The sequence below is a fragment of the Diorhabda sublineata genome, chromosome 8, assembly GCF_026230105.1.
Source record: "Diorhabda sublineata isolate icDioSubl1.1 chromosome 8, icDioSubl1.1, whole genome shotgun sequence".
NCBI classification, from domain to species: Eukaryota; Metazoa; Arthropoda; class Insecta; order Coleoptera; family Chrysomelidae; genus Diorhabda; species Diorhabda sublineata.
In genome coordinates this window covers 18,291,912-18,308,663 of record NC_079481.1, presented here as the reverse complement: position 1 = coordinate 18,308,663, position 16,752 = coordinate 18,291,912, and the positions used below count along the sequence as shown (strand labels likewise).

The following is a 16,752-nucleotide window of genomic DNA, read 5'->3' as shown; positions in this document are numbered from 1 at the left end:
ATCTGTTAATCATATCATATCATCATTATATCGTATCATCAGAAAATTTTAAATCTGATAAATTAAGTGTCAACTATATGTACATTCACTTACAAATTATATATTTTTTTTTCAAAAATTGTGTCAAATAGCTCCAATTGTTTTATACCTACCAAGTTTCAATTAACTAATCTTGGGAAAGTTATCCGAAAATTCGCCTATGTTGTTACCGTATTTTCATTATCTTGACCTCAAACTAAAAATCTATGGTTTTTTTGAGTGAAAACTCACTGAGCCATGTAATATTTACGTATTTAACATTTTTCTTATATAAACCAATTCCCATGTGAGATTTGGAAAAATATACGACGAGAATTGACCTTCAACTATATGAAACGAACCTCAAAGTTGTAGAACAACTATACAATAAGTACGACAAACTGAAAAATACATATTTCTCAGAAAGACGATATATGGGTTGGGGTACTACCAAGTTTAGTTGTTTGAATTTATATGTGAGAAATTATTCGTTTCCATAAATAACATGGTAAGTAGTTTTTGTGTTTATGTATTATAATCGAATGATTTCATCTTTTGCAATGCCCCAAATGGGGCATTAACATTTATACCATTTATAAGAACTGTTTCATGAGCAATCTAGTAGTGGTAAGTTCATAAATGTGGATTTTGCTAAGGTTTTGTAACTATCTTATGTATGAATTATAAGCAATAATATATAGACCTATGGTTTCAACTGAATTTCATACAAATATCTGGAATAATTTCAAATGGAAAACAGAATAAATGATTATAAAATTTTAAGTTTATAGCATAGAATACTTACAAAAATTGTAGCAAAAGGTAAGTATGAAGTTATGCTTCTAAGTGACTGATATGTCAATAGAAAAGTAAATTATATAATACATGAATTTATAAAAATGATGTGGTTATCAGGAATTTGAATTTGAATACACTTTGTATACGAATTTGGTTCTTCATTAAAAAACTGGTCCAACTGGGAAATGAACGTTTTTAACTTCCTTGGAGTTAACAACAGATTTTACATACTTGAAAATTATGAATTATATTCTAAGAAAACTGTATCCCACATAGTAACGTGGACTTAGGTCAGCAATAAGAATCTGTGGAATGCTACAACATGAAATTGTTCACTTTTATTATATTTTTAAATGAGTTCCGAGCAAATCATTTAAAGGGTGTTTTCATACTAAATTCTGTGAAATGAAATGGAAAATAAAATATTGAATACTTATGTTTATGGGAGAGTGGTTATGAAAAAGGGTTTTATTATAAAAATTTTTCTACATTCGAATGCTCAATATTCTCCCTTCCCCACACGCATTTCCATACGTTTTTTCCATAGATCGAAGCAGTGCTGGAAGTCTTCTTTTGTGAGTGCCTTTAGGAGTTCAGCCGTTTTTTTCTCAAATCGGGTCCTTTTCAAAGCAGATTTTATATTCGGACACAAAAACGGTCGCCAAAAGTGCCAAATCTGGTGGGTACGGTGGGTGTTCGAGCACTGGAGTGCGCTTATTGGCCAAATACTACTTCACAGCTCTGTTGCCAAAACAGACAAATAGTACGTCTGGTTGACAGTCTGACACTCTGGAACCCATTCAGTCATTCAAAACGTGTTTTTGAATGTGCATAGACAAAATATCTAGACACCCAACGCACTACTCGTCTTTTTCCCCAGCCATCTAGGGCGCCCTCTAGGTGCACTGTCTCATTATTTAATAGCCAGAACTCGTATTAAGCAGATCTTGATAATATGAGTAGATGAATGAATTAAAAAGCGATTGAATTATTCAATAAACTGTAATCTATCTTTTACTATAATCAAAAATTCCTCTGTTCTTATTATTTTTGCTCCTTTATTTTGTTGGACGATTTATGGTGTTATATTATTCTTAATTTTACGTATGTCTATATCAACTCATTTATTTAATTGATTCAAGAATTGTTTTTGATTTGATTATTTTCCTGATATCTTCTCATTTTCATTGCCTTTATTTTTGACTTATTTTTTTTCTTAATTGTCCTGTGCTGCTGCTGTGTATAATATCACATTATAAATTTCCATTTTGACAGCCATACCAGGGCCGAAGCAAAGTGTCACTAGGGGACAATTCAAAAGCAAAAAACGAAATTCTATTTACTTATTCACACTGGCAATTAATAACTCAGCATATTCAACAACTTGGAACTTAAAAAAACGTGTAAAAAAGTATATTAACCAACTCAATGTAGAAGAAAGAAAATCTAAAGCTATAAGGAATCAAGATATTGGTACGTTAAGGGTCATGCTTGGTGTACACAACACCATGCTTTAAATACAAAAAGTCTTTTCATCCTTTCAATTATTTTATTTCAATGACTACGATATTAGAAGTGCATGCTCCTTATACAATCTTAATCTATCTTTTCCCATATACAATCTCAATCTATCAATCATCTAATAAATTCTGGCGGTATTCTGTTTTCTTCACTTGTTTTCCCTATATGTACCTTCCAAATATTCACTCATCATTTCTGTCTCTCTTTATTTCTGCATAATTTGTATCTCGCTTCTCAAATCTGATATCTACATATTTATCCCTGTAATAGACTATTTCTGTGTTCTATTGCTTCTGTTTCTCCCTTTTGACTGCCCCTTATGGTGGGTCTATACGATACAGACTATAGAATTTTGTCTGTGCAAACTAGACAGTACAAACAAATGTCGGTGCGATCCAAAAGTCGGCGTATGCATATAAATCTGTACAGACATTCTATCCAAATGTTTGGGTAAAATGTTTTACTCCGACTCCGTAGTCTGTACAGATATCTGTACAAACAAAAGTCTGTATCGTGTGGACCCACCATTTATCTTTCATCGGTGTACAAAATTTTTTAAATTTTTCCTACGTGATTCTGTAATCTTTGATTGTTGCTGTGTTTCTTTTTCTAGTACATTCTCTTTCAATTGTAAATAATTGAAACTCCATAATCATTCATCAAAAATACATATTTTTTCTTAGTATCAACCCTAAATAAATTGAAAAGCCTCAGTAATCACTTTTTGATCCTTTGAGGAATTTTAACGTATTAGAATTCAGTTACAAAGAGAAGCTGAAAACATGAAAAAATTAACGCCAGATAATAAAAAAATGAAAAACAAAGTTTATTATTTATTGAGATTAACGTTCGGAGATTCTGATAAAAATCTAGATTTGAGTTATGATACGCAAACAGATCATAGGTGATCTATCTAAACCAGAATCATTTTCCCAAAAATTTGTATACAAATTGTTCTCGATTACCTAAAATGGAAATGAAACATTGAAATATTAGTAATTTGTTTTCATTTACAGTGGTTCGTCAACGTATTCATCTTAATATTAGTAATTATTCAAAAGATTGCAGGGGACATTATATCTCCTTGCCCAAAATATTTTCTATTTGAACCAAACAAATCCAAGGATGATAGATGGTATGGTATAATTTTTTTAAACAGTTCAAGAGATATAAAAGGCATAAAATTGGATTTAGAATTTGATACATCAATTATTCAGTTAGGGGTGAGTAACTGAAAAATATAAAAGCAATGTACAATATACGGTTTATTATCGTTGTTTATGGCAAAAATGCTATTTCTGTCTTCCTTGTCATTGTAGCCATTCCAACCAACTATTAGAAAAACTTCTTAATTATGTTCCATAATATGAAGTGATAATTCATCTAAGAGTGAGAGTTTCAATATTGAAAATACTGAGGCAATATTATTATTACTAAGAATAGTATATTGTGCAACAAGTGGAAAAAGTTCAACTTTTCTAACGAGTGTGGAAGCTCATGGCACGAGGTTGAGGGCGAGTGCCTCAAACACACGAGTGAGAAAAGTACTTTTCCCACATACTGAACTTTTTCTGCAACTGCACAAATTGAAAGAATAAAAGTAATGTAATGTTTATTTTTATTTTTGGTAAAACTAAAATAATACTAAAGTATCCTCGTAACTGTAAAATAATATTATTTAAAATTAGTTGTAGTAGTTGATTGTGAGATTTTTACAATTTTGTATAGTTGAACCCGGAACGTCATTTCTTTTTATTAAATTTTCTGTTAATGTTAATTTTGGATTAGCAACGTTAATTTTATTTTTTATAGACTCTTCGACATATCCTTCTGCCACGGTACTGGATTGCCATTCCCATGGCGCTTTAAGGTTAATATGTCCCCTCCTGCATTTACTAAAATTGTTGTCTAAGAACGTCTGAAGCAGTGACCTGTGTAAAGATTGGGATTTTCTGCTACCAAATTTGTTAATGCCAACTACCTGTCCAGTATATTTTCCGTGTTGGTAATTTAAAAAGAATCGTTTTTCTGCCATATCAATCGGTCGAAGAGCATATTTTTTATATATCTCATAAAATTCTACTGGTATTGTTAACGTTCTTGGCTTTTTTGTTCTTGTATTATCTAATTTCACAAGTAAAGCTGAATTTAAATTCTTTAAATTATCTATTCTTAACTTCCACAACTCCTCTCCGACATGCCAAGCCAAGCTAATAGAGTTTTTACTGATTATTTAATTTTTTTATCTACTGAAAAAACCACTAATCGTTTAAAAATCTCTGCAATTGATCTGCTGTCAATGTGTTTGATTTTTTGGGGACGTAATTGTCGAATTTTCTTTTCAAAAATAAACGTATATTCTGATACATGGATATATCAATGTTATTTTTTATACTAATAGTACTTCGTAACATTGAATATTATGACGCCTTTAAAGTTTTCGACAACTCTTTAAAGTATACCAACAGTACAGTTTCTGAAAAAAATTTTTTTGTATTTCTTCTCCATTCCATAAATTTCTTGTATGCCAATTCATATTTTTTTCTTGAAACTTCCGGAAACAAATCTAAAGTGACTTTTGCTGCTTTTTTCGATATCTCTGTTGCAGTTTTATCAATTCAGATATGTCAGTATCCATATTATTTATTATAAATTGGGATAATTATGTCCAACTAAAATGATATTTAAGGTAAATTGCGTTGACAATAGCCAACTATGTTTTCGTCGATTTTTATGATTCTCCATATAAATATATGTGGTGTGGGCAAAGTTCCGTGAGAAATAATATTTCTCACAGTGTGAGCAATATATGGTTTTGAAATTAAGTTAGCTATGAGTATACGTCACTTTTCCTAGCAGTTGAAGAAAAAGAATTTTGTACATTACTTTTCTGATTAGAAATAAATTTTTCTAATTTACCATTAGAAAAATACGTATTGGACAAATCAGTAAATATTCTTTTAATAAAAGGTCTTGTATATTATCTCCTTTTTCCAAACAACCGCATACTTTTTCAGCGATACTTTAGTCCATGATGATGAAATTAAGAGACTATTTAAAAAATTATTCTAATTATTCGTAGATGGGCTAAGGGCATAACTATAGGACCAAATCGTGTAGAGCCCAAGAGGCCAATTTAAGATCTACTTCCACTATTTTCTCCTTTCAGCGTTGGGACAACCATCTCAAATTTCCAAAATTGTGGAAAGAAACTCTTATTCCAAAATTTTGAAATTTGAAACCTCAAATAGAATAGAACTTTCTCATATTCGCAGAAATTTCTTTCTAGAAAGTTAAATAATGGAATAAAGGAAATAGGAAGCTATACTGGAAACACTGTTTAAACTACCACTAAACCAATACTTATAAATACACTGAAAAAAAGATCTTAAGGCACTCCAAGGTCTGCAGGATCGGCACGCTGGGAAATAATGAGCTTACATCAAAGGTGATTAAAATTTCCCCATCCTCAATATCTGTACTTTTCACTTTGTTGATAAATTATTCTATAATCTAATCTAATAATTTGGAGCTGATATAATGAAAGTATATTTACAATTAACTAAAATATGGATGGAGCAAAACTATTTCTACTACAAAAACGAATTCTACAAACAAGACGAAGGAACATCTTTGCGAAAGGCAATGAGACCTATTGTTTCAACAATTTGTACACCTAGTTATAATATTTCCAGGTGGTTAACGAAAGAATTTGAAAGCTTACCCATCAAACCTGAGAATTTCACAGTGAAGATTTCGTTATAGTGTATCAACAGAGTTATTTTAATCTCCTTCGATGTAAATTCATTATACCTTGAGGACTTACTGAGATCTAATAATTTGGAAGCTGATGTAATAGAAGAAAATTTACAGTTAACAGAAATGTGTATTGAACAAAACAATTTCCAATACAACAAAGAATTCTTCATGCTAGACGAAGGAACAGCAATGGGAAACTGCCTATCACCGTTTGTGGCTAAACTATTCAGGAGTCATTTTGAAAAGCAAATTAGTCAAGAGTTCCAGTATTTTTCCAAGATACAGGTATGTGGATAAAATTTTCGCTATATTCAATACGAAAAAGGCAAAGGTAGAAGATTTTATTTTGGACCCCAATTCAAAATGTCCATATATTAAGTTCACCTATCAAATGGAGAATAATAGACACTTACCATTTTTAGATACTTTAGTAATTTAGTAATTGATGTAATTCATTGGCGATAAATTTAGTATAAAGCAGATAAGTCAAGTTAATAGGTTTTAGTTTGCTTCCAGACGATAACTTGGTTATCAAAAAGCGCGTCAGACAGTGTTAGTGTAGTGGTAGTGTAAACAGTGTGTTCAGTTCATGAATATCACCAACAGTTTCAAAAATTCTAGCTTATTTTAAGATAATGATCATAATATCTGAAAAAGTAATGGTGGAGAGTGGTATATAAATTGTTGAAAATCATAGCCAACATTTGAAACAGTTTGAACTATCCTAGAATAACCCAGAACAACCTTGAAAATTCTGTAGCAGCTCAGAAATCGTTTTCCAATTTTCTCTAAAAATTTCATCTTCAGCCCCATGCCGTTTTGGAACAAAGTAGAAGAAATGTAGAGCAACCTTCAAAATTTTTCTCCAAAGTTCAGTGCCAACTTCTTGTGGGTAAGTTATCCTCTACGGAGATTGAAGGTAAACTGTTTACCTTCAGTTTCTAAAATCATTTCACCGTTCCAGGCGCAATAATCACAATAATAGATGTTACCCACAACTTGGGAATAATTTTCATAAATCTTAAATTTGCCAAACTGCATAAATTGTGTCACACTTTTGCTTTCAGATATATATCTCACCCCCTTACAAACACGTGGCCAAATATTGACTCTTTCGTCCGTACAGTCTATGAAAACCATTTTCATCGATTACCAAAACATACATGACATCTACCAAATTGGCACTGGAAACGAATTTGCAAATCGCCAAACCAAAGAAACCTTCATCAATCCAGAAATGCTAGTTCAGTCTCAAAATCAATAAAATAATAATTCACAATAAGCTAATCCAGTGATGGGAAAACTACGGCTCGCGGGCCAAATCCGGCCCGCGGAAAGGTTTAATCCGGCCCGTTTAAGAGTGCCGTTGTGAGAATGTTTGAACACGCTCTTACTTCGTAATGTGACGACCCGCATATTCAAAATACAATAGTATTCTGGACAAATCCATCCGACCTAAACAGATGACTCATCTTCGCTCGAAACTTCCAGGCACTCTTGCATTTTCGATTCATTGTTCTGTTTTCTCGAAAGAACCGGAAAAATCCAATTCCCGAACAATCCTTGCAGGTAGGTATAAATACAAGCGAGGCCGCCCGAAGATCATTTAGTTCTAAGATTATATTAGTTAGCGACTTCGTCAGTCATCTGCAACGACCCGCTGTGACTCAGTAATTGTTTGTGTAATCCCGAAACTCCCAGAGCCTCAACAAACACCCGCGCAAGAGCATTAGTTAGCAGTAAGCTTTCATCAATTGCGTTTCTGTGTATTGTTCTCCGTAGTAGGTAACGTCTAAAATGGATGTTAAAAAAAGAAGTGGATTCAGAATGTCGAGTTTTTAAAGAAGAATGGACGTGGAAATATTTTTTTAGTATATATAAAGAAAAACCTGTGTGCTTACTTTGCAATACAACTGTTGCAGTTTTAAAAGAATATAACATTCAACGCCATTTCAAGAACAAACATGAAAACCACTCCTACTCATCGTTAAGTGAAGAGTTGAAAAATTGAAAAAAATTAAATCAAAAGATTTAATAAAAAATTTATCAAGTCAACAACAATTATTTCAGAGAGCTAATCATTTTCAAAGATGCGCTACGAAAGCCAGTTATGAGTTGGCTTATAATATAGCTAAATCTAATAAAGCATTTTCAGATGGTGAATTTATAAAGCAGTGCGATATTATGTGCCCTGAAAAGAAAAATGATTTTCAGTCACTGTCTCTCTCAAGAAGAACAATCACCGAGAGAATTGAAAATATTGATAAAAATCTAATTTCACAACTGACTACAAAAACTCAAAAATTTATTTTTTATTCAATTACAATGGATGAAAGTACAGATATCAGCGATACTGCACAGTTACTCATATTTGTAAGAGGAATCAACGCCCAATTGAAATTACAGAGGAACTTGCAGGGCTGCAGTCAATGAAAGGAACAACGAACGACTGGTACCGATATATTTAGTGAATTTGAAAATTGCATTGATAAACTTCGTTTACCTATTGATAAGTTATGTAATGTAACTACAGATGGTGCTCCTAATATGGTTGGAATCAATCAATGATTTGTTGGGTAATTTAATTCTAAGTATCGGGAAAATGATGTTTTTTTGCATTGCCTTATACATCAGGATGTTCTCTGTAAATCGGCTTTAGATATTGACCATATACTTAATATTGTTTTAAAACTAGTAAATATGATTCGTTCCAGAGTATTATTACATCGCCAGTTTTTGTTTTTTTTTTGAGTTTTTGGAGTCCGTACATCCTGAACATTCTGATATCCTGTTTTACTCAATAGTTCGTTATTTAAGTGCTGGAAAAGTATTTGAAAGAATTTGGGATTTAAAAGACGATATTGTGAATTTTCTTCTTGATAAAGACATTTATAATCAATCTGACGTCTTAAAAAACAAAACGTAGTTTTCTGATTTCACTTTTTGTCACAGACCTCCACGTACACATGAATAAACTTAATTTCAAATTGCAAGGGAAAGATCAGTTTCTTCACGATATTTGGCAATACCTGAAAACTTTCAAATTACAGTTATTATTATTTGCTAATCAGATCTCTAAATCTGATTTTTCTCATTTTTCAAGAATACAATCTTTAAAATATACTATATCAAACAATAAGATTAAAAAATACGAAATTAATTTGAGAAGACTATCTTCAGAATTTGAAAGAAGATTTCAGGACTTTAGAAAAATGGAACCAGAGTTTAGTATTTTTGCGAATTACGAAGAAGTTGATACAAAATTTCAACTTGAGTTAATAGATTTGAACTGGATACTCTCCTGAAACAAACTTTTCATACAGTACCATTACTAGAATTTTGCTTTTTTATTATAAAAATAATAAGTGTATGTAATGATATATGTTTATAGAACACATAAATAATCTTATATCGCCAATAACATTAGAAAAATGAGATGAGTACTTCTCTAAATTGTTTACAGAAACAAGACCAGAGTTCAAAAATCAAAAACAGGACAATATAAACATCATCACATCTCCGCTTAGAATTACAATTAAAGAAGTAAAAGACGTTTGTCAGTCACTAAAGAATCGAAAATCTCCAGGCCCGGGTCAAATAGCACCAGAGTTAATTAAAAATGGCACTGAAAAACTTTTTTCTCATCTGCAAATGCTTTTCCAGAAGTGTATAAATGGTGAAGCGCTACCCCAAGAGTGGAAAACATCTTATATGACTACCGTATATAAAAAAGGGGACAGAGAAAATTGCGGCAACTACCGGGGACTTACAGTGCTGTGTACAATATCCAGAATTTATGGAAAAATCATAAAAAATAAAATCGAACAGGAATATTGCAACATGGAGGCAGAAGAACAGGCAGGCTTTAGAGCGGGGAGGTCGACTATTGATCATTTATTTACGATTTCGCAAATAATTGATAAGAAAACCGCCAAAAATCAAGAACTCCACCTTTTGTATGTTGACCTTAAAAAAGCAAATGACAGCGTACCTCAAACAAAACTATGGGATGCCTTGGAAAGAACAAATATAAATGCGGCCCTAATAAAAGCAATACAAAAGCTTTATGAAAACAGTAAATCACAAGTAAAAATAGGAAACAAGGTCTTAAAAAGATTCTTCATCAATAAGGGGTTAAAACAAGGATGCTGTTTGTCGCCCACACTCTTCAAGATATACCTGGAACACGCACTAGCACACTGGAAAAGGAAATGTAAGAGCATGGGCATTCCACTAATCGATTCCACACTATATACCCTGTGTTTTGCAGATGACCAAATAATCTTGGCACAGGACTACGAAGACTTAGAATATATGACAAGAAAGCTAGTAGAGGAATACAGGAAATGGGGTCTAGAAGTAAATTTTAGTAAAACGGAATATATGTGTATTGGAGGAGAACGACAAAATTTAATACTTAAAGAAACACAACAAAAAATAAGTCATTGTACAAAATACAAATACCTAGGCATGATCATCACTAATGATGGAAGATTAGCTGAAGCAATAGCACAAAGAAATAACCAAGGAAGACAAGCAATAAGACAACTAAATAGTGTATTGTGGGACAAACAAATATCCAAGGAAAACAAACATCGAATATACAATAGCATAATAAAAAGTATAACAACATATAGTAGCGAAGTCTGGCCTCTAAAAGAAAAAACAGTCAAAATGCTTGAAGCCACAGAAATGGATTATTGGAGACGCGCGGCAGGAATATCAAGACTGGAAAAAATAAGAAACGACAGAATCAGGGAGATCATGAAGGTGCAACACACGATTACGGAAGACATTAGGGTGAATCAGTTAAGATGGTACGGACATGTCCAAAGAATGCCTGAAGACCGCATACCCAAACAAATTTTAAATTGGGCACCACAAGGAAGAAGAAAGAGAGGACGACCAAGATTAAGTTGGAGAGAAGGTATCGAGAAGGATATTCGAGAGAGAGGATTGGAAGAAGATCTTTAGGAAGATCGAGAAAAATGGAAACTGGGAATCGGAAGACGGCGAAGAACGTTTTAACCCGATTAATATAAAAAAAAATAAATTTTTTAACGATTAAGCATTATTCTTTTACCCACCACGATTGTCTAGTTATTACAAATGGCCCGTCTTAAAAAAGTTTCCCCACCACTGAGCTAGTCGATTATAATAATAAAGAAAATAATAAATTATTTAACAATATTCATAATAATAATAAAAATATTAATAAACATATTTTGATAAAGACAAAAGTAGGTCAAAACGTAAATTTTTCCTGAAAGTTGGAATGAAGTCTTTGCCAGCTAATTTATCATCAAATTGTGCTGATTAAGAACTTATATTATTGTAGAATTGCTTAGCTTGTGTTTACCAAAAGATTATTTAATTCACGTTTGTATTAAAAAATATTAGTCTTGTAATTGAAGTTGTTGGTAGAATTTATGTTAGAAATAAAGTTAGTTTTTAAAAACACGGTTCCAGTAAATTAAAAGTTAAATGGCGCAGTCAGTAGGATAGTCAATCGGAAGTTAAAGCATATAACATTCGGTTCGTTTCTACGATTTGTTGACTATTCGAACAAGTAAAGTTAAATTATTGGAACTCTTAGTTGGGCGAACTGAGTAACTCAACTAGAAGATCTGTGTTGTGCTAGAAACCGGAAGAATCAAGAGGATATTGGTTGTTCCTGTGCAGTCCGAGCCAATGGAAAGGATCTTCATTCTATTGCTGTAAGTGTTTTTAATGTCATATAGAGGAAATATTAATTATTTACTTGACACATCTGACGATTCTGACTCAAATTCTGATTCAAATAACTCAAATTCAGGCTCAAACTCTGTTAATACTAAATTAAAATTTAACTTAGCATCACCAAAACTTTTTTCTACGAACAATTTTAATAAAATGGCTACTCCACAATTAACTATTTTAAAAAAGGAGTATCTTGATATGATACCCGAATTTGATGGAAACAATGCATTACTTCCTAGGTTTATAGAAATTTCAGAGAAATTAGTAAGTAAGTTTTATAATACTGTGGATGTAGGGGATTTTCAAAATGAATATTTGATGTCCAGCATTTTAGCAAAAATAAAAGGTGAAGCAGCCATAAACATTTCTTCTTGTACGATAAGAACTTGGGAAAATCTAAAAGATGCACTTCTTAATACTTATGCTGACAAAAGAGATATTTACACTTTAAGTATAGAACTTTCAGAAATGAAACAAGGTAATGAAACGCCTTTCGAATTTTATAATAGAATTCAACATTTATTAAATCTTCAAATTTCTTATCTCACGACACATTCTAATGTTAGTGAACATTTAATTTTGGGTAATTACTTTAAAAATTTGGCTCTCAGAGTATTGCTACGCGGTTCAAAAGAACCTTTAGGCACATTAATGCGTACGAAAAATCCAGAAAATTTAAATATTGCTTTAAATGTTCTTACAAATGATTTTCAAGTTTATATGACCCAGAATAATCATCCGAAAAATGTTTTTTCACCCTTGAATACGCAAAATAATTCACATAAAAATAAAACCAATTTCCAAAATAATGTGGCATATAGGCAGCCACCTCCTAGGCAAAATTCTATTCCGAATTATCAATATACTAATCGAAATTCCGCATCAAACCCGCAAAATCGTCCTTCAACTTCTTACACTCCTTCTAATAGGAATAATTCAAACTTTTCTAATAATGGTCAAAACGTCTTTAAACCCAATCAGAACCAAAGATTTCCAAATCCAACTCCAATGAGTATGTCTACAAAAAATACATCTAGACCCCCTCAAAATTATCAAAATAGGTTCCAACACAATCCGAATCAACCTAGAAATTTTATCTCGGAAGAACTCCATAATATAGACGATTCTGATTGCACTAATGATGAATCCGATAATTTTTTAGAGACACCAGCCTCGGAACCAAACCAAACATTATCGAATTGTTAAACTTAAATAATTCAGAAAGCGTGTTACCCTATATAATTTTTCCAGAATAAAATCTTAAGGTTTTAATTGATACTGGTAGCACAAGATCCTTTGTGACACCAGCAGATGCTGAGAAATATTTCAAAAAATCTTATGTCAAAAAACCCTTCCATGTAAAATCTGCCTTTGGTAGCAGTCAACAAAATTTCTGCACACTCATTCCAATCCCTAAAATGTTTAATTATAGGAAACCGCTCAATTTAGAATATTGCGTTTTCAAATTTCACGATCATTTTGATTGTTTGTTAGGATTGAATAATTTAAAAATACTTAATGCAATTATCGATTTAAATAATAATTTGCTTATGACTCCTAATAGTCAAATTAAATTCAATTACTTTGACATTAAAACTGGATCCACGAATTGTATAGTAGTGCCTCCACGTTGTGAACAAGTAATTAAATTAAATATTGAAAATGTAAAAAATGGTAATGTTATTATACCATATACACGAATTGGGAAATTAGAAATCCCTGAATGTTTAACAAAAGTTGAAAATAATATAGCTTTATGTACAATTTTAAATCCTTCAGAATCCAACTTTCGAGTAGATTTAAGCCCTTCTATTAGTGTTGTGACATTCGATGAATACGAACAAACCCTCAACCCAAATTTTAATGAAATTTATTGTGAAAATGTTAAATTTGATGTTTCGAAAGTTAGAACTGAACACATGAATTCCGAAGAGAAACAATCTGTATTAAAATTAATTCAAGAGTATAGTGATATTTTTCATGTTGAAGGAAATCAGCTCACCTTCACAAGTAAAATAAAACATCACATTAAAACTTCTAATGAAATACCTATTTATTCAAAATCATACAGGTATCCTGAGATTCACCGAACGGAAATTCAAAATCAAATACGAAAAATGTTAAGTAATAATATTATTAGATCATCCAATTCTCCATGGTCTAGCAACATTTGGATAGTCCCAAAGAAGCTAGATGCTTCTCAAAAGCCGAAGTTTCGACTCGTTGTTGACTATCGAAAACTGAATGAGATCACAATTGGAGATCGATATCCATTGCCAGATATTACAACGTTACTAGATAAGCTTGGACGTTGTCAATATTTTACAACATTAGATCTCGCTTCTGGTTTCCATCAGATCGAAATGGCTGAGGAGGATATTCCGAAAACAGCCTTTAATGTAGAAAACGGGCACTATGAATATGTGCGCATGCCTATGGGTCTGAAAAGAGCTCCTGCAACCTTTCAAAGGGTCAAGGACAATGGGTATACAGAACGAAAAATGTTTGGTGTACCTTGATGATATAATTGTGTTCAGTACCAGTTTACAAGAACACATCACAAATTTAAAAGAAGTATTCAATAGATTAAGAGAATCTAATTTTAAATTACAAATTGATAAATGCGAATTCTTGCGAAAAGAAGTAGCATATCTGGGACATATTTTCACGCCAGAAGGTGTAAAACCGAACCCAGATAAAATTTTAGCAATTCAAAAATTTCCAATACCAAAAAATTCAAAACAATTAAAAGGTTTCCTTGGACTCCTAGGATATTACCGAAAATTTATAAAAGATTTTTCAAAATTAACTAAACCATTAACTATTAGACTGAAAAAAGATGCAATTATTAATGTAAACGATTCAGATTACGTCGAATGCTTTGAAATGTGTAAAAATCTGTTGATGAATGAACCAATACTTCAATATCCAGATTTTACAAAACTCTTTAACCTTACCACAGATGCCAGCAATTATGCTTTAGGTGCTGTTCTAAGTCAAGGCAAAATAGGCTCTGATTTACCTGTGGCTTACGCCAGCAGAACCCTAAATGATTCAGAATGCAACTATTCTGTAATCGAGAAAGAACTTCTTGCCATAGTTTGGGCAACCAAATACTTCCGCCCCTATCTTTTTGGCAGATAATTTACAATAGTTACCGATCATAAACCACTCCAGTGGTTATTCTCACTTAAAGATTCAAGTTCAAAACTTGTTAGATGGCGCTTGAAACTTGAGGAATATGATTATGATATTGTATACAAAAAGGGTGCTTTAAATACCAATAGCGATTGTTTATCCCGAATTCAAATAAATATCAATGAAACTGAATTACAAGAACCTCAATGTTCAAAAAAATTACTAGTTTATATGGACAAATTTAATAAAAAACTCTCATCAACTCCCGACGATACTGTATCGCTAATAGTTGAAACAGATAACGAAAGTAATAATAATGAGAATGACGACGAAGATATAACTGTTCATACAAATGAGGAAAATCCTGTAATTGGTATACCAATTTCAGATTCAGCGATAAATGTTGGTAAAAATCAATTAATATTTTCAGAAGTAAATTTCGAACCAGCCGTACCTACTATTATGAAACTGTATGAAAATAAACGAAGAATTGTTGTGCAATTATCTAAAAACAATTTTGAGCAAGATGTCATTAATTTCGTGAAAGAATACATAGTACCAAAAACTAAATATTTTATTTATTTCGAAGACCCAATTTATGAAAAATTCAGTGTCGTTCTACATAATCACTTTCAAGATTCTCAAATTGACTTTGTTAAATGTAATAAAAAATTAATAGATGTTCCCTTAAATGAAATTAAAGAAGTGATTCAAAATTACCACGAAGGTAAGACTAATCATAGAGGACTAGATGAAACTGAAAATCAATTAAAAACTTTGTATTACTGGCCAAATCAAAGAGCATCTATACAAACTTATATAAACAAATGTGAAGTTTGCCAGTTAAGTAAATATAATAGAGTACACTAGGAATAGTATAGAAGAAAAATTTGATAACATTAATATTCATTCTACCTTAGATAGACCAAAGAGAGGGTTAATTAACGGTCTTGGATCAATAGTAAAAACAATAACAGGAAACTTGGACTCTGAAGATGGAGAAAGAATTAATTCAATTATGGAACATTTAAAACAAAACCAAGAAAACTTGCAAAATCAAATAAGAATGCAATATTCTGTTAGTCGCCAAATAACTGATAATTTTAATAAGACAATTCAGGACATTCAGTATAATGAAAAATTATTAAAAACGAAAATATTTGAGATAAGAGATATTCTAGATTTTCAAGCAAATGCGGAAAATATTAAATATTTAAAAGAGTTATTCAACGAACTTCTTATCACATTCAATGTAATACAAGACATTTTAGAAACGGTTGAAAATTCCTTGACCTTCTGTAAACTTAGAACATTACATCCAAGTATTATAAAATCTCACGATTTATTTGTAGAGTTGCAAAAAGTGCATTATTACTACCAAGCGGAATTACCCTTTGAATTAAAACATAAAAATATTTTAGAATTTGAAGCCGTCATAGACGTAGTTTGTAAAGTAGAAAATAATCAAATTCAATATTTTTTATCGATACCCATTAACTATAATATTTTATTTAATCTTTTTTATATGTTACCTATACCTACAGAAATTGAATCAGAATACGTAACATTAATACCTAATTCAAAATTTTTACTTAAATCAAATAATGTCATTAAACCTCTAAATGACATTTGTACTCGCGGCAATATATTTCAATGTCCTAACCATTTGCAAGACAATAATAATTATGGATGCGAAGAGAACATATTGCTAGCAGGAAATTCTACATATTGTCAATATACAAAAATTGAAATAATTAAGAATCACATTGAAATTATTCC

General features: G+C 31.5%; 1 protein-coding gene across 1 annotated transcript in view; it reads left to right on the top strand.

The window, feature by feature from the left end:
* The first annotated feature begins 403 nt into the window (after positions 1 to 403).
* LOC130447386 (proclotting enzyme-like) overlaps positions 404 to 16,752 on the top strand; it is a 36,439-nt gene continuing 20,090 nt past the window's right edge. Inside the window, exons 1-2 of the mRNA XM_056784182.1 lie at positions 404 to 526; positions 3,354 to 3,560. Of these exons, the coding sequence (XP_056640160.1) occupies positions 524 to 526; positions 3,354 to 3,560 (210 nt within the window). The 5' untranslated portion in view covers positions 404 to 523. The remainder of the gene's footprint in view (positions 527 to 3,353; positions 3,561 to 16,752) is intronic.